Source organism: Eleutherodactylus coqui, chromosome 11, assembly GCF_035609145.1.
Source record: "Eleutherodactylus coqui strain aEleCoq1 chromosome 11, aEleCoq1.hap1, whole genome shotgun sequence".
Taxonomy (NCBI): Eukaryota; Metazoa; Chordata; class Amphibia; order Anura; family Eleutherodactylidae; genus Eleutherodactylus; species Eleutherodactylus coqui.
In genome coordinates this window covers 121,509,379-121,536,908 of record NC_089847.1, presented here as the reverse complement: position 1 = coordinate 121,536,908, position 27,530 = coordinate 121,509,379, and the positions used below count along the sequence as shown (strand labels likewise).

The following is a 27,530-nucleotide window of genomic DNA, read 5'->3' as shown; positions in this document are numbered from 1 at the left end:
CTGTCTGTGTATGGAATCTGGTTTGGCTTTTAATTCCTAGTCATGGGTACAAGGCTTGTATAAAGAGTCTAACATGAATTTTAAGGAATGCTGCCTACCAATAGGTGGCGCTGCAGAGGAATTGTTCCATCTCCCTTATCTGCATATTACCCAGAGGAGCATGAATGACCTTTTAAGTCTCACTTACTCACCATCTAGGTGCTCCCCCTAAGGAGAAAAGATAGCATTTCTGACCCAGGTCACAAGCCTCTCGCCAGCAAACACCCCGAAACAGCTGTCTGTGCATGGAATCTGGCTTGACTTTTAAATCCCGGTCATTGTTACAAGGCTTGTATAAAGAGTCTAACATTGATTTGAAGGAATGCTGCCTTCCAATAGGTGGCGCTGTGGAGGAATTGTTCTATCTCCCTTATTTGCATGATGTCCAATTGTGACACCACAGGAGTGATTGTTACAGTGATACTAAAGGGTTTTTCCAGGCAAAAACTATTGATGACCAATCCTCAGGTTAGGTCATCAATAGTTAATCCCCCGGGGACCCGCTGTTCTGGATCCATGGCGATCAGCTGATTGCCCAGCCCATTGTCAGTGCAGTGGAGGTGCCCTAGCTGGCTTCACTCACATTGAAATCAATGGGAGCTAAAGAGACTATCACACTTCCGGCACTTCTGCCTCTGGCATAGAGGACGGACACAGAAATGTAATGGTCACTTCAGCTCCCATTTTTTCTCAATGGAAGTGAAGCCAGCTAGGGCACTTCCACTGCTGTCCCCTGTCACGCGTGTCCGGCCCACTGAGTGATCAGGTGATCGCCGTGGATCCAGAGCATCAGGTCTCCAGCTTAACTATTGATGACCTCTACTGCGGATAGGTCATCCATAATTTTAAACCCCTTTAAACACATTTCTAGGACAAAGCAATCAATCGTCTATTCAGGATATCATATGTGAATGGTGACCGTCCGTTACGGGGCTGCAGGCCATGGCAGCGCTATATAAAAAGGGGGCAATAAATGCAGCAAATGTCTTACTTTATACTTTCCATATTAGAAATGTAGGCGATAATATTGTAGGAGGCGCTATACATGTGCAGGTGATGATACTACAGGGTCGGCCACGGAAAAGTAGGGCGGCACCACGCTTATATGAAAGCTGTCTAGAAGAAAATCTGTCTGCTGCTCATAACAACCAATCACAGCGCAGCTTTCATTTGTTATATGGCTTAGAAAAAATGAAAGCTGTGCTGTGATTGGTTGCTGTGGACAACAAAGAAAGACTTTCTTTCAGACAACTTTCGTAGGAGTGTCATGCCGAGCCAATTTTCCGTGGCCGACCCTCTATAAGGAGGTTCTATACGTTCAGGTGATAACGCACTGTAATGTGTTATATACTGTTAATTTAATATAAAAGCTGCTCACCTCTGTTTTGGCTTTTTTCCCATCTCTTCCTAGAAATCAAATACAAATTAGTATAAAGAGCCAAGATACAAAAAACACCATCATATAGGATCAATCTATAATAAACCCCTCTTATCTCTGGGGCCACATGAGGCAGAAAAATCCAAGGTAAGGGCCAATTCACAGAAGCGTATGCGAGTTGCACCTGAGATTCTTGGGTACAACTTGCACTGGACACGGGCATCTGCTGGCCGATACCTGTGGGCCGTTGACACTGCATGACCAATTCTGATCTGTGATGAAACGAAGAAGAGGCCTATGTACATAGCCCAATTGGCTATAGTGGGACCGTGTGCTGTCCATGAAATACACAGACGGCAAATGCTCCCATGTGAATGGCCCTAAATCCTATATATGTACAGTATGTATTTATCTACCCTTCTATGGGCGGATCCACACAGATCTGCAGCTAATTCACATGTATACTAAATGGCCACTTTATTAGAGACATCAACCCTTTCACGATTGGAGCTTCCCTGCATGGAAATTAAAGCTACAGTGCAGCATAAAATCAGGTGACAAGCTTTCCGTGGATCAGTTTCAGTGTGATTCCATATTAGATGGAAAAATCCACAGATCTGATTGATTTCCAAGGAGGCCGGGTCATCGGTGCTAGACTAGCCGGGACCAGCGAAATCGGATCCTGTGGACATTAACAAGTCATTGACGAAAGGGGTCAGTGTAGGATGCCAAGAATCGTTCTGCTGAGCAGCTGAATACAACACTGCTGCTAAAAGTAACTCGCTGTTCCTTAGCACAGATGGGCTATAACAGCAGACGATGAGTTCCAGCACCATTGTGTCTAAGAGAAACAGAGAGATGAGACTCCAGCGGGCAAAAGAGCTCAAACATTGTGTCACTGAGCAGTGGAGGAATATCATCTCGTCAGATGAATCCAGATTTCTATGCTGATGGGAGAGGCAGAATTTGCCACAAGCAGCATGAATCGCTGACCCCTTCCTGTCAGCTGATCAGAACACGTCAGCATCTCCATCTAATCTACAGCAACTACAAGAAGTTTCCGGTCCGCAGGGGCCGATATTCCTGCAGAATCATTTCATCACGTAGGGGAATCTACACCACATCAAATAGGTGCGGTTCTGAAGGCTAAAGGAGTTCCAACGCCCTACTAGATGGGGGGGGGGGGGGGGGTCTCTAATAAAGTGGCCATTCAGTATATAACTTTTGGGTTTTGCAGTGGATTTCACTCCTCTACATTGAAAGGGCTGAAGTGAAATCTGCTAAGAAAATTGGCAGTAGAAATTGACAAACTGTGGATTTAAAAGTCTGCCCTGCTGGTCCGTTTCAATGCGGAAGAGATATTCTCTATCTAATCTAAGCTTTCCATCTTCTCTCAGAGCTTCTCAATCCTTTTCCCCAGTGCCTCACTGGCCAGGTGATGACAGTTGGCCCTTGCCACTTGGGTCCATGCAGAACTTCATAAAACAATGCTCTTAAAGCGTTCTGTATGTAAAGAGGAACAGCCGGACCCATTGTTCTTGGAAGCTGCATAACTTACTTCTGCAATAAAGCCATACAAGGACAGCGATTAGGATTAGGAGGAGTGGAACCACTATGGCTGCTACCACGGGATCTGCGAAATAGAAAAGAAAATGATTTTTCCCCTCTATATTCCACATACGTGTTCTACAGAAATAATAGATTGGCATCATTTTCTGTTGCAGCAGAGCTTACAATCCGATTCGTAACATATCCATTCTAATAGGAGAAAGCTACCAGTATCAGGGTAGATGTCCTGATGCTTATTTCATATATACAGATAATATTCCCAATTACAAGGTACATTCAATTCTAAGGTCTCCTCATTTTTTTCTCGGACTAGGAGCAGATAGAAACATGGGACACATTTTAGAAGACGCTGGCATCCTTGGGGAATGAGTGAGACAGATGGCAGCATCATACACTATACAGAACCCATGTGACAACAGCGGGAGTTAGATGCATTTTCAGTACTTTACATGGGTGTCAATTAGGTTCCAGGGTCAAGAGGGGTGCCGTTTCTCCTTAAGGAGAACACCCAAAAAGTGTGTAGAGAGACATAAGGGGTGAGTGGGTCAGGGGTGGTGGGGGCATTGTCTCTCCCCAAGGAGAGCACCCAGAAGGGGTGTGAGAAGACACCTGAGAGGCGAGTGAGAAGAAGGCCAAACATCATGTGAGAATGAACCAAAGGAGCCTTGGTCACGCACTAGCCGGTCCAACAACATGATTGAGCAAGTGGAGGAAGCTTTCATGGAGGACCGACGATTGTGGAAGAGATTGTCTGCCCACCTGGCATTTCCATAGGATCTGTGCACCATCCTGCGTGAAGACCTGAACGTACAATAAGTTTCCTCAGAGTGTGTACCGCGAACTTGTACATGTGGCAATGTGTCAGGCGATCGTGACATGTGATGACGGCACGAATGGTGCCTTCATTCCGTTAATGGAAGAGACTTGCATGAAGGACACTCTCCGTGGCCACACGATCTCCAGTCGTCTCTTGCATCAGTGGTTTCCCGGTGGGCAAAACAGACCCCTAAAGAAGAGTTTGGAGCGGCCATGAAGATATGGCGTCGACATTGTGAAAAAGGTGTACGGCAAGGGGGAGATCATGTGAAGAAGTGACAATACTTTCTGGGGTAAGTAGTTTTAGAAAATCTTTTTAGAAAAAAAATGTCGGAAACCTTAGAACTTGAATGCCCTCGGTATTGTAACTCATCCCAGTGGAAACAGTCTGGAGTTAAAGGTTTGCTTACTATATAGGGGATTCCTCAAATAACAATCCCCATAATGCACCTTAGCAAAACTATCCCATTTTGATACTGAAACAGTGTGACGGCACTGACCTCCCTGAAGCTACGTTTCGAATCACCAGTTACCCGTCCTTCTCTGGCTGGAGACTCCAGACTTTAGAGCTTGCAATGCAAAACTTACACCTTATAAACTTGATCCTTTTCACTCACCAGTTTTGGATACCGATGGGCGATCCGGTGGGTCTGTCGGCTCTAAAATGATAAGAGTACAAGAGTGAGCCTAACAGAAAGTACATGGATGAGCCCACACTTCTCTGTATGATCCCTGGGGACAGTGATTGGGGATATGTATGGGCAACCAGTATAGCAAACGTGGTGTATATTTCACTAAGGCTCCTGGGCCCGGGTGCCACCACATCCCCTGCATCCCCTATAGTTACGCCCCTGCCCACTGCTCTAGGTTAAAGGGGTTGTCCGGCCGTGACAAATGTATCTGTGCACGTCTGTATGGCCATTACAAAGCACTTTGTCATATAATGTGTGCTTTGTAAATGAGCCATACAGAAGATATATACTTACCTGATAGGGTGCCACCCCTATATTTACCTGTCCGTTGTCCTCGGATACGACAAATCCAGCCATCTCTTAGCTGCTTCTCGTCGTGCAGGCGCAGTAGCGCTTGTCGTCTGGTCGGGTCCTCATGAACGCGCGTCTGGTGTGAGCGCATGCGCAGTCCGCTCGCCAAATGGTAACGGCTTGACCATTGTCAACCAGTTGCCGCAGACAGTCCGGAACTGAAGAAGAAGAACAGCAGCTTCCACCAGCCGACCATAATCAGCTGAAGGGTAAGTTTGGGGTGAGGAGATTATGTATGTCACTGTTTATGTGCCGCTAGCTGCCACGGGGGAGTGGAGGGGGTCACCATAACTAGTCCTGCCACGGGGGACGCTCCCAGTATGACTTGACTTGCCGCGAGTGGGACAGGCGGGGGTTGGTGGGTGTCACTATTTATACTGGGGCAACTATTGGGGGTCACTATTACCACTGGGGCAATTATTGGGGGTCAGTATTACCGCAGTGGCAATTATTGGGGGTTACTATTACCGCAGTGGCAATTATTGGTGGTTACTATTTCCGCCGGGACAACTATTGGGGGTTACTATTACCGCCGGGACAACTATTGGGGGTCACTATTACCACTGGGGCAACTATTGGGGGTCACTATTACCACTGGGGCAACTATTGGGGGTCACTATTACTGCAGTGGCAATTATTGGGGGTCACTATTACCGCCGGGGCAACTATTGGGGGTCACTATTACCACCGGGACAACTATTGGGGGTCACTATTACCGCCGGGACAACTATTGGGGGTCACTATTACCGCTGGGGCAATTATTGGGGGTCAGTATTACCGCTGGGGCAACTATTGGGGGTCACTAGTACCGCAGTGGCAATTATTGGGGGTCACTAGTACCGCCGGGGCAACTATTGGCGGTCACTATTACCACTGGGGCAATTATTAGGGGTCAGTATTACCGCTGAGGCAACTATTGGGGGTCAGTATTACCGCAGTGGCAATTATTGGGGGTCACTATTACCACCAGGGCAAATATTGGGGGTCACTATTACCGCTGGGACAACTATTGGGAGTCACTATTACAGCTGGAGCAACTATTGGGGGGGTCACTATTACCGCTGGGGCAACTATTAGTGGTCACTATTACCGCTTGGACAATTACTGGGGGTCACTATTACAGCTAGGGCAACTATTGGGGGGGGGTCACTGTTACCGCTGGGGCAATTACTGGGGGTCACTATTACCACTGACAACTATTGGGGGTCAATATTACTGCTTGGGCAATTATTGGGGGTCATTATTACTGCTGGGGCAACTATTGGGAGTCACTATTACTGCTGAGGCAATTATAGGGGGTCACTATTACCATGGGGCAACTATTGGGGGTCATTATTACTACTGGGGCAACTATTGGAGGTCATTATTACTGCTAGGGCAACTACTGGGGGGCACTATTACTGTTGGGGCAACTGTGGGTTTTGGGTGTGTTTTAGGTGCGGTTTTGGGTGTGGCTTGGGTGCGGTTCAGGTGCAGTTTTGGCGTGGTTTTGGATGTAGGTTTGGGTGCTTTTTTGGGTGTGGTTTTGGGTGCGGTTCAGGTGCAGTTTGGGGGTGGTTTTGGATGTGGGTTTGGGTGCGTTTTTGGGTGCGGTTTTGGTGCGGTTCGGGTGTGGTTGTGGTTCGGAATGCGGTTGTGGGTGCGGTTCAGTTGCAGTTTTGGATGCAAAGATGGATTGATGATGGATGCAAATATGAATGGATGGATGTGTGGTTTTAACTTTTTTTTTTCTTTACTGCTGCTAATGCTGCCCATTCATTGCAATGGGCGGGGCCAGAGGAGACGGCTGAGGAGTTCAGTGGAGGTGGACGGGGCCAGGACACTGCCGGTGAGGTCAATGGAGGTGGGCGGGGCCAGGACACTGCCGGTGAGGTCAATGGAGGTGGGCGGGGCCAGGACACTGCCGGTGAGGTCAATGGAGGTGGACGGGGCCAGGACACTGCCGGTGAGGTCAATGGAGGTGGACGGGGCCAGGACACTGCCGGTGAGGTCAATGGAGGTGGACGGGGCCAGGACACTGCCGGTGAGGTCAATGGAGGTGGACGGGGCCAGGACACTGCCGGTGAGGTCAATGGAGGTGGACGGGGCCAGGACACTGCCGGTGAGGTCAATGGAGGTGGACGGGGCCAGGACACTGCCGGTGAGGTCAATGGAGGTGGACGGGGCCAGGACTCTGCCGGTGAGGTCAATGGAGGTGGACGGGGCCAGGACTCTGCCGGTGAGGTCAATGGAGGTGGACGGGGCCAGGACTCTGCCGGTGAGGTCAATGGAGGTGGACGGGGCCAGGACTCTGCCGGTGAGGTCAATGGAGGTGGACGGGGCCAGGACTCTGCCGGTGAGGTCAATGGAGGTGGACGGGGCCAGGACTCTGCCGGTGAGGTCAATGGAGGTGGACGGGGCCAGGACTCTGCCGGTGAGGTCAATGGAGGTGGACGGGGCCAGGACACTGCCGGTGAGGTCAATGGAGGTGGACGAGGCCAGGACACTGCCGGTGAGGTCAATGGAGGTGGACGGGGCCAGGACTCTGCCGGTGAGGTCAATGGAGGTGGACGGGGCCAGGACTCTGCCGGTGAGGTCAATGGAGGTGGGCGGGGCCAGGACACTGCCGGTGAGGTCAATGGAGGTGGACGAGGCCAGGACACTGCCGGTGAGGTCAATGGAGGTGGACGAGGCCAGGACACTGCCGGTGAGGTCAATGGAGGTGGGCGGGGCCAGGAGAGACTGCTTTTTTGTTCTCCTGTCATTGGGAGCGCGCTCACAGACAAGGTGCAGGGCATTGTGGGAAGGCAGCACAACGGCGCCATCTTTGAAAGCCGCTTTCCTCATCATATTACAAAGTAAGAAACAGACATTCTAGCTAAGCCCCTGTGTGCTGAGCCTTATAATGCTTAGTGAAAGGAAAGCATTATTATTATAAAAACATTTCCCCCTGCGCGTCTGGACATCCCCTTTAATGCTCACTCTGTTATTCTTATTTATTTTGTTGCCTAATTCCAAGGGCGACCTGCAGCTCTGGATGTGAATGGAGACAATGCTATGGATACCCCTACTTCCAGAACACCAACACATTCTGCAGGACCATAATCTGTACCACTTCCAGTCCCAAAGAGTTTATGATTAGGGGTCTTCTCTCTTCACTTACCCGCTTTGGGTCCAGTGACATCACTGAATGATTCGGCCGTCACCGGCACTAAAAATGGTAAAGATTCTGATTACATGCAGAAATGAAGACACACAGAGGTACTAATGTGAGGCGGATCTGGGAGAGACTTGAGGGTATTAATGTGAGATATGGGCATCGCAGGTACATAAGGGCCGTAATGAGATTCATTAAGCAAACGGTCCATCTTTTTATTACTATGCCATTTAGTTTGTGCTGTAGATATATGACCACCTTAGATAGTATAGTGCCCATCTCCTTAAAGGGGGTGTCTTACAAAAACAAGTTTATCCCAGCGGTTAGACCCCTACGTTACGAAGAAGCGGCTTGGATTGCCCTGCAATGAAGACAGCGAGAGTCACACATGTGCACCGCTGCTCCATTTATTTCAGTGGGACCGTCAGAGATATTTGAGTGTCCCCCATCTGTCCCATTAAAATGACTAGAATGGCAGTGTGCACACAGACGCTACTTTCTTCACCACATGAAGCCCTGACCCCTGATCTTAGGATTGGTGGCGGTCACAGAGATCGGACCGCCAGCGATTAGCCAGTTATTCTCTATCCTGTGGACAGGGAATAACTTTTTTTCATGGGACAACCCCTTTAGAGGGTTTCTCCAGTAACTTTTACTATTGATTACCTATCCTCAGGATAGGTCATAAATAGTTGATTGGCAGGGGTCCACTTGGGATCCCAGCCGATCAGCTGATTTGTGTGGCCAGTGCTGGAAGCAGATAGCACTGTGCATATTGCAGTGGCCCGGTTTGGTACTGCTGGCAAAGCTTCCATTGAATTCAATGGGAGCTGTGTCTGTAGTACCGAATTGGGCCACTGCAATTTTGACAGTGCTATCTACTTCCAGCACTGTCCAGAATGGCAGCAAGCCCGGGACCTATCCTCAGGATCAGTCATCAATAGTAAAAATCCTGGAGAACCTCATTAACCGAAAAAGACTTAGGAGGCCAGTATTATCATTTTTTGACTAATCCAAGAGACCCTTGTCAATGGGAATCCTTTGCTTAGAATCATTCATTATAGGAATGCCCTATCAGATAAAACATTGTGTCATAGATTCCAAGCTTTGGGATGGGGAAGCATCAGTACATTTCACCCCAGAATGATATAAGAGGTAGAAGATAAACTGTAGACAGTACCAGTGTGCTCCTCCTTCACAGTGGCTTTGGTTGAGGTAGGTTCTGGTGGTGCAGAGAGGTCTTCACAAACTGTGTTTGAAGTCGGGGTACATTGCTCCTTAATGCGTAGACCTTTCCCGCACCTTTAGGAGATACACACTTTATGTTTCTCAGGACAGACAGACCAAGGTACAGTGTGTATATGATAGAGAGATGATCCCTGTTTGGTACCTTCTATTGGTGCCACCCCCATATGGTGTATGTTCATTCTATATACACGTATAATGCACGAAGGAGTGTTAGATGGAGTGGCTCTGACTTTGACAAGTGTCTATGCATTACCCCTGTTTCAGTGGGTGCCGTGTAATGGTTGACTATTGCTGCAATAACGCATCATATCTCTAATGGTTGTATACATTTTCCATAACACTGTACCTTGAACACCGGCTACAGATTTCACAAGGTTCCTCAGGAATACAATAATACCCAGGTTTGCATTCACATATTCGATCGGTTTTCGGGGTACATTCTTGTACCATGACTTTATCTGCAACATAGAAAGGGAATAAAGAAGTCAGCGGCGACTAACAGAATGGTATTTAACAAGGAGAAATGCAAAGTCCTACATCTGGGCAAGAAAAATGAAAAAAGCACATACAGAATGGGAGGAATTGGGCTAAGCAGCAGCACATGTGAAAAAGACTTGGGTATACTAATAGATCATAGACTGAACATGAGTCACCAGTGTGATGCAGCAGCCAAAAAGGCAAACACAATTCTGGGATGTATTAACAGAAGCATAGAGTCTAGATAACGTGAGGTAATTATCCCCCTCTACTCTTCCTTAGTCAGACCTCATCTGGAATACTGTGTCCAGTTCTGGGCACCCCACTTTAAAAAAGATATAGACAAACTGGAGCAAGTTCAGAGAAGAGCTACCAAGATGGTGAGCCGTCTGCAAATCATGTCCTATGAGGAACAGTTAAAGGATCTGGGAATGTTTAGCTTGCAAAAAAGAAGCCTGAGACAGTGAATATTCTGATTCGTCGACCAGGGGAACCACCTCTCAGACAACCAATCAGAAACAGTGCTAGACATTTTGCCCATGTCTCCTGAGATGTGCATGCTGCTCTGCCAGAGCTCACTCTGTCCGGTTCCTGTTTGTCTGTCATGTAGATATGCGCATGCTATGCTGAATTACTTTGTCCGTATATCTGATTCACCTGTTTGATCGGTAGACGGATGCCCAGTCCGTGTTTATTTCTCCTCTCCACCCCTTGATGGGCGGACGCCCAAGCCCTGTCTTATACATTCCCCTTCCTCCGTTGGTAGGTGGACGCTAGGGCCTTTTCTTGTCCATCTATAGGTATGTGGACACCTGAATTCCCTCCGTCTGTAGGTGTGTGGATGCCTGATTTTCTTCTGTCTATAAGTGTGTAGATGCCCAAGTCTGTCTCGTGTTTGGTGTGGCAGTGTTCCCTGTCTGACTTGTCCTTGTGTCTGGTTATCCCTTATTGTCACCCAGGGATAGACTAGGTCCAGTATGTATAAGATATTGGGCCGTCCTTATCAGGATGATTGCCCTGTTTTTTTGCAGGAACCCACCAATGTCATTTAAGGAAAGTATTTCCAGGTTTGTATTCATCTTATCTGCATTTATTCGGTTTTAGTCCTGTCTGCTGACGTCCGTGCTGGGCTTTGTGGTTTTTGCCTGCACGGACATGACAAATTTACTTAAAAGGGATTTTCCATGATTACGCTATTGATGACTTATCCTTTGGATAGGTCATTAGTAGTTGAGCGGTGGGGATCTGCCACCTGCCACCACTGCCGATGAGGTAAAAGAGTTGAGCCCAGAATGAACTAGACTCGGGCACAACCCGTAGGTAGATGGTGATTCAAAGTAAAGTAAAAGCCGATGGTATAGGTTTCCTTTTTTCAAAAAATATACTTTATTCAGGTGTAATGTGTTATTTGTAGTCCGATATGTGTAAGAGTCCTGACCATTGGTGGCTAGCAGTTAGGCATGGGTGGCAGAAAGATTTCTCCTGCCCTCGGCCACCCATGCTTTACCGCTGGCCATCAGTAGTGATAACACTTATACATGTTGGACCCTGAGGAATTTTTTTATACTAATATATGAGTAATCCTGCTGTCTGATGAAGAGGTTTGCATATCTTGAAACGTGTTCCACCTGCTGGTTCTGAATAATGTATGTTAAAAAAACTATATCATCGGCTTTAATCCCACTTTGAGTCACCATCTACCTACAGGTCGCGCCATTGGCCTAGTTCATTCAGACCTCTTTCACCTTAGCTTTGGTCTGGCAGCACCTTTTCTCTGCTGTTTTTCTTGGAGAGGTCATGGCTATAAACTATCTGTGCTTCAAAGTTGCTCTTCCCATCTCTCCCTGGCTTCAAAACTTTCTATTGATGATCTAGGTTTAATCATGGACTTACTAATTACTCTATGTGCAAAGTGTATGAAATACGATCTTCAATATCCCTGTATGTCAGACAGACCGCTGCCTTCAACACAACTTATGGCTCTACTCTATACGTTTGCAAGTCAGCCTTTTTCAGGATTAAAAACAAGGAATGCTGGGAAGTATTTATTATTAGTATTGATGATTGGAGGTTGGTCACTTGGGCTCCTCTGTTAGGGATAGGGAGCCCCTACAAAGTGCTGCACTCATCCATGACTACACGAACAGCCCATTGACTTCAATGATCCCCATGTAATGCTTTACAATCCAAAGACAACAGATCCTTTGACCTGGTTGTCCCTCCACTTATAGCACCAAGTAGTCATCAGGTTGAAATGCTCAGACTACAAAAGGTTATATGTCTGGCACTAGATGTACATTACCATCTTTACAGACGAGGCAAGGTAAGCACTCTTCCATTCCACTTGGACCTGCAATGTAAGATTCTCCTGGAGTGCAGGCTTCACAGACGCCACGGGCGTGGTTCTCAGTGCAGTGCGCAGACACGCGGGTTCCTGGGAAGAGAGATTATAGTCAACGATTGCGGATCCAATTAGGGTGCTTATACACGTAGTTGCCAGAGTGATCGCTCAAAAGAGTGATTACAGTGGACAGTTGTCCCATGTAACCACAGGACCTGACAAGGCAAGAGAGTGAGAATCGCTCACTTGGTTTTTAGCTTACAGTGTACATAGAAGAGGGGCCCTATAGGACAGAAGGGCTTGAGGTGGTTTACCTTTCCATGACCTTTATTAACCCCATCCAATCCACTGTCTGACGTCTTCCTACATTCTGATTGAAGCTTGTACAGCTCCAATGTCAGAAGACGTCCGACAGGGTATTCTTACCGTCTACTGCCAGCCCCACCACTGTTGCAGCCTCTTTGGCGCACACACACACTGGCTTTAGCCAGCAGATTGCACCGTTGTATAACAGCAAAAAGAGAAAGCCTTCTAGGAAACCCTGAATTTAAAATTGGATTGGAAAGGGTTAACAACACCTTGAGGAAAACCATTTTAGTTTTTGATTTTTGTTTTTTCCTCCCCATTTCCTAAAATTCATAACTTTTAATTTTTTCTGACAACATAGCTGCATGAGGATATTTTTGTGGGACCACCATAATTATTTTTATTTCCATTAGTGGGGTTGTAAAAAGGTTGTTTTTTTTTGCAGCACAACCTGTAATTTCTATTGCTATCGCTTTGGGGCGTATACGACTTTTTAATCACTTTTCATTAAAAAAAAAATATTCCTGGAGACAAAGTGACCGAAAACATAAGTGCAATTCTGGCATTTTATTTTCTTTGTTCACTGGGCGGCATAAATGTGTTTTAATAGATAAGCCTGTTATGAGCATGGTGACACCCAATATGTTAAAAATGGGAAAAGCTGTGAGGTTTTAATCGCAATAATTAATTATTTTTGGTGGTAATTCAAAAAAAATCTTTATTCAGCTTATTACTTTTTTTTAGTCCCCATAGGGGACTTGAACTGGTGATTGTTTGGTGGCTTATACAATATACTGCAATACTCCAGTATTGCAGTACATTTTGGATTCCTGCCTATTAAACCCTGTCTGTTGTAGGGATTAATAGAATTAATAGAACCATTTAGGTGCAGATTTGGCTATAAGGATTTCCTGCGTATTCAATTTTTAATCGCATTATAGGTACCCCAAAATTGGTACCACTGAAAGATATAACTTGTCCCACAAAAAACAAACCTTTGTACAGCTATGGGGGGGGGGGAGCAAGAAAAAACATGGCTCGTGGAAACGAGACTAAAAGAAATTGCAGATTCCGAAGGCTTAAATAGGTCAATGGCTGCAGATTTTGCAGATAATATTGCGCTCCTGGCAACAGTGGGTGGGCAGGGCTTCAGTCCCATGCGATTCCCACTTCATTAGCCTGCACAGTTAGAAGAATCTTACCTGCCAGGCAGGTTCTGCAGCATTTATCCCTGTGCCTGTACTCATCTTCATAGCACTCCTTGTCCCGTTCAGTCCGATTATGACTAATATGGAGCTTTCCTGGTAACTCAGATGAAACCTGAGAGAAAAGAGGAACATAAAGTACAGATTTCTGGTAGTAAGGCTGACATGTAACCACTGTGCTTCCTGTGAAAACTTTCCATCAGTGCAGGCACTATAGCATGCCTTGTGGTGTGCTCTTTAACCCTTTCCAATCCACTGTCTGACCTCTGAAGACATTATGATTTAAGGCTGTACAGCTCCGATGTTGGAAGACGTCTGTCGGGGTTCTCTTACTGTATATTACCAGCCTCTCTGCTGTTGGAGCCTATCCAACGTGTCACCTCATGCAGTACTGGCTTTAGCCAGCATATAGCGCCGTTGTATAACGGCAGAAAAAGAGTAAGCCCCCTAGGAAAACCAGGATACAAATTGGATTGGAAAGGGTTAAGGGTTACACATTGGATGAGACTGTTAGGTCTGTTAGTGATGCCTCGTTATAAAGAACTGTGTTCATGGACTTTAACTTATTCTGTGTCCGTGAAAAGTAGCAATCCCAACCAATGGACTAGCATGGAAACGCCATTGATTTTGACTAGAAGATGATGTCCCTCCTACTGAATGTCCAAGTAATAAGCCCTTCCCAACAATGTCATCATTTAAATGGAAAGAATTGACATAAATTCCTGTTTTCCCCATAACAAGTGCGGTTTTACTAGAGGAAGAGATCGGTAGCCAAGGATTTATTTTCATAGTAATGCGTACAACTTCCTGCAGACCTCAACAATTCAACTTGGCAACCTTGACACTTTTTTTTCCATTCGGGGGATTTTTGGTTATCTGTGCTCTGTGCTTGGATAGCACAGAAGTAAATTGGCGACAGCTCGCCCGAAGATGTCACGTAACGGTGAGGATGGAATTTCCCGGGGTAAATGTGTTTGGCCGCAGAGTATTACTACATCCCGGTACAATCCCATTCACTCCGCCACACGCGATCATTCTTGGCTGAAAGGTAGGATTCTCAGTGTATTCGCTGATTAACCACAAACTGGTTACATTCTTTCATCATCTGCTGTCTGCCCAGGGGTTACATGTAGGAGTAAAGTGCAGTAATGTGCATTACATAAAATGGCGCTATGTCATCTGTAGTTTGACCTGTATGACCTTCTTAAAAAGATAATTCAAAGGGTCATGGTTTAAAATATTGCCATTTTTATCCACAGGAAAGGGGTTCTGCAGGGGAATACTATTAAATCCCTGTTTAGTGGCCGGCGCTTGTAACTGCAGGCTGGAGTCTCATTAAAATCAATGGGAGCTGCACCTGCAGTTACAAGCATCGGCCACTACACGGGTCGGAGCAGCAGCTTCTGCTTCGTACTCGTGTGTTGTGGCGCTGACAACAGGTGCCAGATCAGCTGATCTGCTGGGGATCCCTGTGATGAAATGATACTGGTAGATAGTCACCCATCTTTGTATGTCAGCTATTCTCTCCTGGTATCTGCCCCCTTTCTGGTCTGGGAAACGTTGAGTGGATCTAGGCAGGCATCTATGTGTATTTCCTACCAAGCAGAGCTCATCAATATTCAAATCAACTGCCTTTCACACCGTACGACAGGGGCCTTCGATCCTATTTGCTGCTCTTGGGACCAGCAAGGAAGCCCTCTGTTGTAGTGAAAGCAAAATTAGCCATTTGCAGGAGCTCCTGTTGTCTCCCTGTATCTCCAATACGCATCCTCCAGACTTACTGGCTGCGATTTCCCTCCACTGAGATTGGACGAAGAAAAAATGAATTCCTGGAATTATGGGTCATTCAAAGGCCCCAGCTCAACAGCAGTTATATTTTCGAAATCGTGAGTGTACCACGAGCGCAATGCATTTTCTGTGACCCTCGGAACCCACAGAATCACATACCTTCGAAGCTAATCATCTGCCGCATATCATGGTTGATATACACTTGTAGGTAAATACATAATTTGAAACATGGCAGGCAAGTCTTCCTTACATGGTTAAATGTTACATTGAGTTTCCATCATAAGGAGGATAGTGGAGATGGGATCTAGAAGGACTTTAAAACGAAAGATGGATCATGCCCCCATTGTCAGACCCAGTTGATTTTATGTAACACCTTAATGACCGCCAATTAATGGACTTTAATTGGCCATTAATGGTCTTTATTCTGATGCAATCACCTTTTTATGGCAGCTGCATCAGAAGCCTGGCATGGGTCTTCCGTGCCAGGGGGAGCGGGTGCTCGGCTGTTGCATAACAGCTTCGTACCTCCTCATGCAGCTACGTGACATATACAACTACAAGCAGATTGTTTTTTCCACTTCTAGAAAGTCTGTGTTGTGAAAGCGAGCCCAGTGACTGCGGTTTTCTCCACCTGCACAGCTTTCACCGCAGCGGCACTGACATTGCAGTGGGACGTCACAGTGTAACCACTTCACTTTGCTGTATGGTTGCTCCCACGCCCACTATGACAGCTCACTTCTAGAACATCTGCCCTGGAGGGGGAAGGAGGGGGTTAAGTGAAGGTTAAGCTCACGTCAGCAGACTTTTGTATACAAAGTCAGATTCTTACTACATAACCGGGGGGCACAAACTTGTAAGAGTGAAGCCAAGACTACACTTCAGCTTGACATTTAGAAATGTTATGTCACATGAATGTAGCGAAGCGTAAAAGGACTTCTGTCCGAACCGTATTATTGAATCATGTAATTGTGCTAGAGTGGAGATCTTAATGTAAAGTTGTCAGGCTGGATGAGATGTGAAACAGCCACCAAATCGGGGTTGACACCTTCCTTTACCCTTTAGGGCGGCTTCACGCTGGCGAGGGAATTGCATGATTTCCCAGCGCTGCGAGGCTGCGAGAATTCGCAAAATCATGAAGCCAATGGCTCCATCCACATTTGCGATGTTTTAACCCTTTCCAATCCACTGTCTGACGTCTGAAGACATTCTGATTGAAGCCTGTACAGCTCAGATGTCGGAAGACGTCCAGCAGGGTATTCTTACTGCATATTACTGTCCGCTCTGTTGTCAGGGGCCTCTCCAGCATGTCCCATACTGCAGTACTGGCTCTAGCCAGCAGATGGAGCCATTGCGTAATGGCAGAAAGAGAAAGCCCCCTAGGAAACCCTGAATGCAAAATTGGACTGCAAAGGGTTAACACTCGTGATGCAGCATTAAAAAAAACGTGGCATGTCCATTCTTTTTACAAACCCGCCCATTGTTCACAATGGGGCCAGTGGCAGCAGCGCCAGCCCCACTGAAATCAACAGGTGAGGATTGCGATCCTCTGCCACTCTTGTCATAGCAGTGGCAGGGGACTCTCTGCGACAAGGATTTTCAGTGGGGGGGGGGGGGGGGGGGGGAGCTTGAAATATAAGCCCCCTTCCCGGAAAATAATCAAAAAAATACATTACCTTAGAAGCGCTGTCATCTCCCGTGCGTCTTCTAGCAGGTCTCCGGGACTCTTCTTCAGCTTCTCTTCTGACTGGGTATTGAAAAATCCCCGATTCCTGAAAGTGCTGCCTCTGATTGGCTGAGCGCTTTGACTAATCAGAGCCAGCGCTCAGCATTGAATGACAGCTGATCGCTGCCTCTGATTGGTCACAGCATTCAGCCAATCAGAGGCAGCACTACAGGAGGTGGGGATTTTCAATCCCCGGCTAGAAGAGAAGCAGAAGAAGAGTGCCGCGGACCTGCAAGAAGATGCACCAGAGAGGACAGCACTTCCCAGGTGGTGTATTCTTCTTTTTTAGTTTTTTTTTCTACAGTTATTGATTATTTTCGTGGTAGAGCTTATAGTATTGCGAGCATCTACCATTGATTTCAATGGGACTGGAGCTGCTGCCGCCGGCCCCATTGAAATGCATGGGAGAAGATCACTATCTCCTGCCGTGGCTGTAACAGCCACAGCAGGAGATTCCTTCAGCCCTACAGGGATGGGAGACTGTTTCCCTGCGGAAACACCTTGCATCCAGAGCTTCAAGTGGGTTTGCGAGAGCGATATCGGGGCGTCCATCACATCCCGATATCACTCTCGCCAGGGTGCAGGAGCCCTTAGGGTCCTTTTAGATGAGACAGCTCTCGTTTGTACGAGCGAGTGACGTCATCGCTAACTCGGTCGCTCTCATACAGCCTGTTTAGACAGGCAGATACATCATTGGGTCATTCAAACGAGAATGAGAGGGACTGAACGATCGCTGTTTGAACCAATCAATAAGTGAATGAGCCACCTATGGTTTTTATGCCTGCAGAAAATGAACGACAAACATAAAGCGAGCAGTTCTTGTTCGTCGTTCAGTTGTTGGCTTGCAATTAGACCGGTCAGTCACTTTTGCTCATTTGAACATTTTTTTTTTTACGATAATCGTTCCATCTAAAAGCGCCCTTCCTCTCTGCAGGATGCACTACGTGAATTACTCAATAGTGGGTGACACTGAGCGTAGAAGAAAGACACTAGGAAAACTGTGCCCTATCTCATGGCATAGCACTGGCATTTAGAATGCATAAGGTGCCCGCCAGGACACAATAGATTCATTCATATTTGTTGAGTCCGTGAATGCATGAGTCATTCTGTAAATATGTGGGGAGGCGGATAAACCAGTTCATGATTAGGCCACGAGCCCCAGCTAATCACCAGCAATTACTTCACTTTGGGAATGTACGAGCGCTTGTAAACTAGAGCGGGTTTATTCAATTACTTACGGAAAGATTTCTTGCATTTCAGTGTTTGTTACATTTTTGTTAAATCAGGGAAAATATTTAACGTTATTTTTTCTATTTCTAAAATATCACAAAGTGCCACTAAAAAATTAAAGGGCCTCCGCTGCACCCCTTACCCCTGATTGCCCCTTATACCCTGTAGATCTCCTCTGTAGATTGCAGCCACTTCCATGCAGTTCAGCTTTTCTGCTTATCAGGCACCAGCTTGATGAGAGTTTTTGCTTTCTCTTCCAATCCCATGATGCATCAGCACTGCATTAGCCACAGGCTATACAAGTTGTGCCTGCTGTTTAGTTTTCATTACCTTCAATATTCACATGTATATGCTACAGGCTATAAGTATACAGTCAGCAGGATGAGCTGTGATCTCCTCTATTATAGCTGTGTGATCATCGTCAGTAACTGTGATAGGAGTGTCTGTGTCCCCCTCTAAGCAGTTTCTGTTATAGGATTCATGCAACAGCATCACACAGACTGAGCAATTGACTAGTTTTGAACGGCATAACCCCAAGTAGATCTGAGCTGGTCAGAACTGAGATTATATGACCATCCGAGGAGAAAGAGTCTCAGACAGAAGGGAAGAACTAACCAAGGTAACACTAGCCCACGTGTATATACTGGGGGATAGGTACGTGACGAGTGAATTTAAAAAAAAATCACCAAAGTAGCCCATTAATTAAGGCAATAGAAACCTTTGTACATGAAAATCAATGTGCACACATTTTTCCAAGGCCAGGCTCACATGAGTGTATCGTCCCAGCGTACTACACGTATGGGATTTGTGAATCTAGTACGCTGTACCAATCTCCCATAGGCTGCCATGTTGCCACTAACACGAATTGAGCAAAATACGTGTGCAAGAAAAATCACAGCATGTTCTATCTTGGTGTATATTACACACACATGCATACATGCCAAGATAGTATATGGCGATTGGCAGCACACAAGTACACAATGTCATTGAGGTCATTGGGTAGTTTCTGTGTGGCATGCAGCGAGTTATGGCTGTCTGAGCACGGAATAAGTCCCTGCAGAAAAAAAAATGATGTGCCTGTCTGTTATTTGCATTGCGTTTTCCTTCTACTGCATTTAGAAAGCCTCATACTTCATTTGCTCCCTTTCATTCAAGTTTCTGGCTCAGAGGTGTTCCCAGAGAACTAATCAGATATTCTGTAGAGAAATATCGGCAGCAGTCTGGGTGCTTTTACACAAAATGATTATCATTAAAAAAATACATTGCTGGATCGTAAACACGACCAACGATCAAACGATAATTTGTTTAATTTTTGTTCGTTTCATGCAATCATTGATGGCTCATTCATTAATCGTTCAGTTTACATACTGATATTTTAGTCATTCTCATTCACTGCTAAAGTGGATGTAAAATACTGAACGCTTTGCGAGCGAATGACTTATCACCCTGCATAAAGAGGCTGCTCAAGACAACGTTGTCATCACTCGCTCTGCCATGTAAACGATAAATCCCTCAGTGTAAAAGCGCCTTCACTAACATCACAGGCAGGATTACACTGAGAGGTGACATATATGTAGATAACACAGGATCCACCCTTCACAATAGGTATAAGCTGTGACTACCTCCTCCCCCTCCCTGCACAATGACCCCTGCATATTGTATGCCTAGAACAACCATCATGTAGTGTATACTGCATAGTGGATAGTGGAAAAATATGGTGAACCCCTAAAAACATGGCAAAATGACTACCGTCCTCCCTCCGCCACAAAAAAGATAAAGACATCATATGTATCCAGGATGGGGCCGTTAAAAATCACAACTTGTTCCACAAAAAACGCTTTATAGATGGAATAATAAAACAAGTTCTGCCTCTTTAAATAGAAAAATAACAGCTTAGTCATCATGGCCGCTCGAGGCCTCATCCCGATAACGAGCTGTTCCTGTTTATACCGGCCGCAAGTGCAAAAGAGATTGTATTTCCTTGTAATACTTGGAGCTGAGAGATATCCTTGTTTAATGAGTTACTGGAAAAGGTGAGCAGATAGGTGAGCAGATAAGTGAGCAGATAAGTTATCGGACTCAGTATGACAAACCATCACGTCATTCTTCGGGCAGTTTTGATTATGCAGCGTCCCATCGGCCACCTAGACACGGGGCCCACACTGAGGAGCTGGCGGGTAGAGTTGGCACTTGTCACGGTGGCTCTACCAGACACCTCCCCGGGGGGACGCACGCAACCTCGGCCAAAGTACCGCTAGGCCTCTCCAGGCAATGCTGGGACAGCGGATAACTGTATACGCTATGTGAGTTACTTCTCACATAGCTTGTACCTGGAGGCTAAATGAGGAGAGTCCACACACACAGTGGAAACTTGATAACTCAGTCATTGGGAACGGGCAATGGCCGGTGAACTTTACTGCAAGCTTGTCAGAGTACAACGTTACACACGCCAGTGTAACATCACGTGCCAACCCAACACCAACTAGATACTGTTTCAATAATTAAAAGTTTTCTATTGTTTTGTTTTCGCACCTCCAATGTAGACCAGATGAGAGATCTACGAAACTGTCTAAAAGGAAAACGGTCTTAGCTGCCCATAGCGACCAATCACAGCGTGGCTTTCATTTTGTATTCCGCTTTGGTTAAATGAAAGCTGGGTTGTGATTGGTTGCTATCGGCAACTGACAGTTTTTCTTTAAGACAGTTTCATAAATCTTCTCCCCTGTGTCACCATGGTAACAGATACACTAATTTTGTGTAGTCCAATCCGGCAGTCTCCTACTGCGCAATATGAGCCCGTATAATACGTGGTGAATGGAGTCAATGTAAGTACATAGATTTTCACTGATCCATTCAGACCTGCGTATAATAAGTGTGTAAAGAACATAGCATATTCTATTTTACCGCGTATTATGTGTGATTGTGCTCTATGGGTGCGTAATAAACGCTGCACATATTGCCTAAAACCCACAAGAACAGCAGAAGCACACGGGCAATAGGGATTTTCGGTCACTTTGATACACAGTGTATTTACCCAACCCCCATGTGAATTGGCCCTAAATCTATGGTAGGTCTCCTGGATGAGGGAGAGGAGCCATGCTCCGTGACGGATATGTCGTAGCAAAATATGAATCACTGCCATGCTTTGTTATAGAACACAAGGAAGGAAGAGGGCTTTTCACACTCGGTTCACACTAATGTCACGGCTTCCATTTTTAACAGAGCCACAAATGCGGTCCCTAAGATTAATGGGGCCTGTCACAGTTCCAGTACTTTTGACAGCCGGATACCATGACAGAAGTAGCCAGCTTACCCTGCATCTGGGGCAAAGATTCATTTTGGTGCCCCCTCCTCTTTGCAGTAATAGTGCTCCCCATGTGGCCCTCAGTAGTAGTAGTGTCCCCATGTGGCCCTCAGTAGTAGTAGTGTCCCCATGTGGCCCCCAGTAGTAGTAGTGCTCCCCATGTGGACCTCAGTAGTAGTAGTAGTGCTCCCCATATGGCCCCCAGTAGTAGTAGTAGTGCTCCCCATATGGTCCCCAGTAGTAGTAGTAGTGCTCCCCATATGGCCCCCAGTAGTAGTAGTAGTGCTCCCCATATGGCCCCCAGTAGTAGTAGTAGTGTCCCCACGTGGCCCCCAGTAGTAGTAGTAGTGCTCCCCATATGGTCTCCAGTAGTAGTAGTGCTCCTCATGTAGCCCACCAGTAGTAGTAGTGTACCCATGTGGCCCCCAGTAGTAGTGCTCCCAATGTGGCCCCCAGTAGTAGGACTGCTCCCCATGTGGCCCTCAGTAGTAGTACTGTACCCATGTGGCCCCCAGTAGTAGTGCTCCCAATGTGGCCCCCAGTGGTAGGACTGCTCTCCATGTGGCCCCAGGTAGTAGTAGTGCTATGAGAACAGCACCCAGCCTTGTATCCATATGCTGTCCAATGAGGGTTGTGACCAAGACTCTCGGGCACACATGGGTGTTGTGCACCTAGTCAGTCCTGGTGTCTCATCTGGCTGGAGCTGGGTGCATCTTCAGTCCTTTGTTATCTGATTCGTCTCTTGTGAGGGGTCAGAGATAGCGGAAGAGAACAGAATATGTGCAGCCTGTTGGTCATAAGGATTCCTGACATCCTCTCTGACCCCTTATGGTGATGAGTTGTTTCTATCCACAGGATGCCCGTTCACGGGATGTTTTTCCTTGATACCCCCATTCTCTGTATACTCTCCCCACCGCTGCACAAGAGAACCCCTCGCGGCTGGCAGTGACACCCCGGCCCCGGCTAGTCTAGCACCGATGACCCGGCCTCGGTGGAATCACTCCGATCGCTGGATTTCCCCACCTAATGTGGATTCACACTGAAATAACAATAAAGGGGCCGCTCAGTGCTATAAGCAGTGAGCTGCCAGCCATGAACCCTCATGTACAGGTTCAGCCCCACATATGGTGCCCGCCGGATGCCCTCATCAGCGTCAGCTACCTCCTCAGTCCTGGCACATGCCTCAGAGTAAATGTCATGTATCACATGCACCACCGCTCCAAGTGCCTGCCACAAACCCAGGTATCAGTGTGTGCCGTATGCCCCCTGGTATACGGTGTGTGTCACATGCCTCCAGCACTGTGTGTGCCGTATGCCCCCTGGTATACGGTGCGTGTCACATGCCTCCAGCATACTGAGGCTTCCTGGTGGCCCCCAAATAAAGGTCTGCAGCACACCCAGTGCTAGAGGCATGAGAACTGGCTTTGCTTCGTCAAAGCAGACAGGCGGCACAATGTTATGAAAGTTTACAGAAACTCTGTCTTAGTTGCCCATAGCAACCAATCACAGCGCAGCTTTCATTTTACCTCAGCAGTATAAGAAATAACAGCGAATCACAGCGCAGCTTTCATTTTACCTCAGCAGTATAGCAACCAATCACAGCGCAGCTTTCATTTTACCTCAGCCGTATAGGAAATAACAGCGAATCACAACACAGCTTTCCTTTTACCTCAGCAGTATAGCAACCAATGACAATTCTGCTTTCATTTTACCTCAGCAGGATTGGTTACCATTTCTTCATACTGCTGAGGTAAAACGAAAGCTGCGCCGCGATTGGCGTTATGCTGCTGAGGAAAAATTAAAGCTGCACTGTGGTTGCTATACTGCTGAGGTAAAATGAAAGCTACGCTGTGATTGGGTGCTATACTGCTGAGGTAAAATAAAAGCTGTGCTGTGATTGGTTGCTATACTGCTGAGGTAAAATAAAAGCTGTGCTGTGATTGGGTGCTATACTGCTGAGGTAAAATAAAAGCTGTGCTGTGATTGGGTGCTATACTACTGAGGTAAAATAAAAGCTACGCTGTGATTCGTTGCTATACTGCTGAGGTAAAATGAAAGCTGCGCTGTAATTGGTTGATGTGGGTAGCAAACACATTTTCTTTTAGTCAGCCTTCAGGAGCGTGCGGCGCCGGCCGTGTTTCCTGTGACTCATTCTGTATTCTGCCTTTCCTGAAGCTTCTTTACCGCTCCAGGGGAGCTTTATATACTTTTCTACGACTGTCCAGAAAAAAGATCCTCCGTGTGAGTAAGCCCTAAAGAGGTTCCTGTGAATTCACTATGGCAGAATGTTCCGGAATCTACCTGGAATCTGCGCCGATTCTGCATCAAACCCCCATCCTGAAGTGTACCATTCACTGTAAGGGACCCTTCACACGGACGGACGAGGCCGCAAACTGCAGTAACGTCCACACCCAAATCTGCAGGTTACCCCGAGGGAACAATCACACATGTAAACAGACCCGTTACTGCAGGCGATCGGCTCTGCTTCTGTTCTACGGGTCTTACAACGCACAAACGTGTGCGATAAAACCGCCCGTCTAAATACAACCGAACCTGCTGGCCTTTTTTTTTACGCAATTTCAACACATCAAGTAAATGACGCTTATGTATTCTACAGCGGGATATCAGCGGGATATCAGCGGGGCACATGGAGTCTCCTCCCTCCCCGCAGTGTATTCCGGAGCCTTCTCTGAGTATATATGGCACCGACCTGTGACCGCAGCGATATAATCACTTCTATATAATGTAATCATTCACTGATACGCCGCCGCCCTGCTTGTTAACGATTAACCACAATTAACTATTCTTGGCTGTCGGCCATATTGGGAGCCGAGCCAAACGACTGCATCACACACAAGACAACCGGGATATTACATCTATATCACGCCATGACACCCGGTACCTGCGCCGCTGAGGCAAAAAATGTGCGTTCGTTCACATGTGCGTATTTTGCGTGCACATTTTGGTCATGCAAAAAATACGCAGCGCGCTCTATTTTCTTGGAAATTTGCGCAGGGAAAGAGCATATCCTGAACTAATTGCTTTTTGCGCACGATTTGTGCTTCCAAGAAGCAGTTAAAAACGCAGTTGCGCACGCAGATACGTAGCATCCATTCTGCACAGCGTAAATGTTGCTTTCACTCTTGTGAATCCGACCTAAGGCTGGTTTTGCGCGGCCATGAATCTCGCACGCGTTTTGGTGCGTTGTGAGAGGCACAGAACCGGCACAAATATGAATCTTATATACACGAGCGAGGTTTTCCCTCGGAACGCGGCGCCATTGTTTTCAATAGGACAGTAAAACACATTGCACGCCGTACGGTGTGCATGCGAACACGATGCGAGGTTTCCCATTGAAATCACAACCGCGGGTCGACCTCGCACCATACAATGTGAGTGCCGACACCTGCCTGCAACAGCTCAGAGGAGCGGCACCGCTGATTGCAGCCATTACCCTTCAAATGCTGCTGTCAATTCTGACAGCGGCATTTAAATACCCCGATCGATGTTCGGGGTTCCTATATGGCCCGCTGGTTGCCTTGCAGTTGTTATGGCAGCAAGGGCCTTGATAGAATGCCTGGCAGATCGCAGTGTGGCATTACATTATACTGCAGGAACAATCAAAGCATCGTGAGTTCTTGTCCCCTTTGGGAGCTAAAAAAAAAAAAAAAAAAAAAGGTAAATATTTGTTTTAAAAAGTTTTACTAATTTAAAAAATAAATAAATAAAAAGGTAATAAAAGTTTAAAAAAAGGGCTTTTGCCATATTTCTAATCAAAGAATCTAATTTATAAGACAAAAATACATATTTGGTATCACAGCGACCACAAACGTCCGCTCTATCAAAGTAACCCATTATTTACTCCACACAGTGAACGTTGTCAGAAAGGAAAAAAAAGAACGCCAGAATTGTGTTTTTTTGGTCACCCCGTCTCTAAGACAAAATGTAATAAAAAGCGATCAAAAAGTTGTATATATTCCAAAATTAGAAAATACGCAACGTCCCGCAAAAAAATGAGCCCCGGCACAACTATGTCGACGGAAGAATAAAAAAATAATGGCGGCCAGAAGATGGCACCAGAAAATAATTGTAAAAAATTAAATATCTTTGAAAAAAACAAGTAGTACAGCAAAAACAAAAACAAAAACTAAATAACTTTGGTATGGTAGTAATCGTACTGACCCACAGAATAAAGAATTTTTTACAAGTTTTTCAATACATTATATAGTAACATTAAAAAATACAACTCGTCCTGAAAAAAAAACAAGCCTACAGGCAACTACGGCGATGGTTAAAAGAGTTATGATAAGAGGGAAGGGGGAGGGGAGGAAAAAACGAAAATGGAAAAAAAAAGGGCAGAGTCCGTAAGGGTTTTTCCAGGATTACAAGACATGGCTGCTGTCATACGGGCACAGCCCACGGCATGTCCATGCATATATACAGTAGCAGTACAGCATATAGCTGGGCAACAACCTGGTTAGGAAGCAAGCAGCCATATATTCCTAAACCTGATCGCCTCTATATACAGAGCTGGCTTACTACCACCTGTATGTCGGCCCCAACTCTTCACGGCCGTGTAACTTCTTCCGGGAGTCCCATAGCCAAGTAAGGCCTCTTTCACACGGGGACGCACGTGCGCAAAAATCACACGCGTGAAAATCATGCGGCTATTAGAACCAATGGCGTCTTATGGGAACGTTCAGATGAAGTAATACCATTGATACTAACAGCCACATGTTTTTTACGTGCGTGATTTCTGCACGCATAGGTCCCCGTGTGAAAGAGGCCGCAGGCTGTATGCGGAAACCTGCAGCGGAGAGCGTTAATAAGGGGAGGATTTGCATTCATAAAATGATAGTTGCAACAATGTAGCCGATAACACTAGTGCTAATTGTTACTAATATAGATATAATTAGGGAAAATCCTCCTATTCTGCAGCCCGAGGGATAGGTGGAGACAAGAGGTGAAGCCGCAGAAGCCGCTCCGTCGCCACAAGCTGCAGACGATCTTGCCGTTATCTCTCTTCTATGGGGTTTTGTTATACGACTGCATCTTTATAGTCGCCACATAGTGAATGACATCGTATTAGGCGCACAATGTCATCAAATGATCACCAAACAAGAAAAATATGGAGATATATTCTTTACATTGTCCTAATAATTCGCTAAATTCACGCTCTTCATTCTCGCATTATTCCAAATAAGTCGCCGGGCTTAAACTTTAGCTAGAGCAGCGATACGTGTTAGCAGCCGATGAATCACCTCCTCTTACCGCACGCAGCTCCCAAGGTTTTTTGCGACATTTCCAACATTTTGCACCAATGTAAATTGCTTTGCACATCTCCCCCTATCGCGCCAATTGCATAATATGGGTAAACATGGCACTTACCACCAGTATCACAGGCAGCAGCAGCAGCACGGGCAAAGGACGTAACATGGTAAAAAGTTTTAAAGTTCGAAAAGTTAGTTAAATGAGATAATCGACTTCGTAGAACTCCGAGCGCGAGACGTATCCCACCGCTGATCGCTAGCACATTGTTTATCCGGATCTGAGACTCGTGTCAATGTATCTCCTGCAAGTGTGAAGACTAATGTAAACTTTGCAGCGCGCTGCCTGCCTGTTACAGTCAGCTCATGTGATAGGGGAGGGATCTCGATCAGAAGATTAGGACGTGAACACAGTCTACGCCCTATACACACCCCCTGCCTGTAATACAGAGCTGTGCACGAGGCTGCTGACACTGACATTCCACAAAGAAAGGGGTTTCTAAGATTTAAAGCTATACTCTTCAGAAACTTTCGGCTGCCTGTATACGGGCGTTGCGCTTTAACACCGCGGATTTCCGCTGCGGGAGAACACTTAAGTCACCGCGATTTTCCGTGTTAAATCTATCATAATGATAGGTTCATTGTGGAAAATTGTGGCAA

The 27,530-nt window shown here is 46.3% G+C and overlaps 1 protein-coding gene across 2 annotated transcripts in view; it reads right to left on the bottom strand.

Annotated features, from left to right (window-relative positions):
- Window positions 1–27,216, bottom strand: part of LOC136582413 (tumor necrosis factor receptor superfamily member 10B-like) — a 36,178-nt gene extending 8,962 nt beyond the window's left edge. The window contains exons 1-9 of one of the 2 annotated variants that reach the window (XM_066583447.1): window positions 26,992–27,216; window positions 13,556–13,673; window positions 12,009–12,140; window positions 9,576–9,687; window positions 9,162–9,283; window positions 7,988–8,035; window positions 4,420–4,461; window positions 2,976–3,050; window positions 1,418–1,446 (exon numbers count right to left, since the gene is read on the bottom strand). In XM_066583447.1, coding sequence (XP_066439544.1) covers window positions 1,418–1,446; window positions 2,976–3,050; window positions 4,420–4,461; window positions 7,988–8,035; window positions 9,162–9,283; window positions 9,576–9,687; window positions 12,009–12,140; window positions 13,556–13,673; window positions 26,992–27,039 — 726 coding nt within the window. In that variant the 5' untranslated portion in view covers window positions 27,040–27,216. The remainder of the gene's footprint in view (window positions 1–1,417; window positions 1,447–2,975; window positions 3,051–4,419; window positions 4,462–7,987; window positions 8,036–9,161; window positions 9,284–9,575; window positions 9,688–12,008; window positions 12,141–13,555; window positions 13,674–26,991) is intronic. The other variant, XM_066583448.1, reaches the window with a different exon arrangement.
- Between the last annotated feature and the right edge of the window lie 314 nt (window positions 27,217–27,530).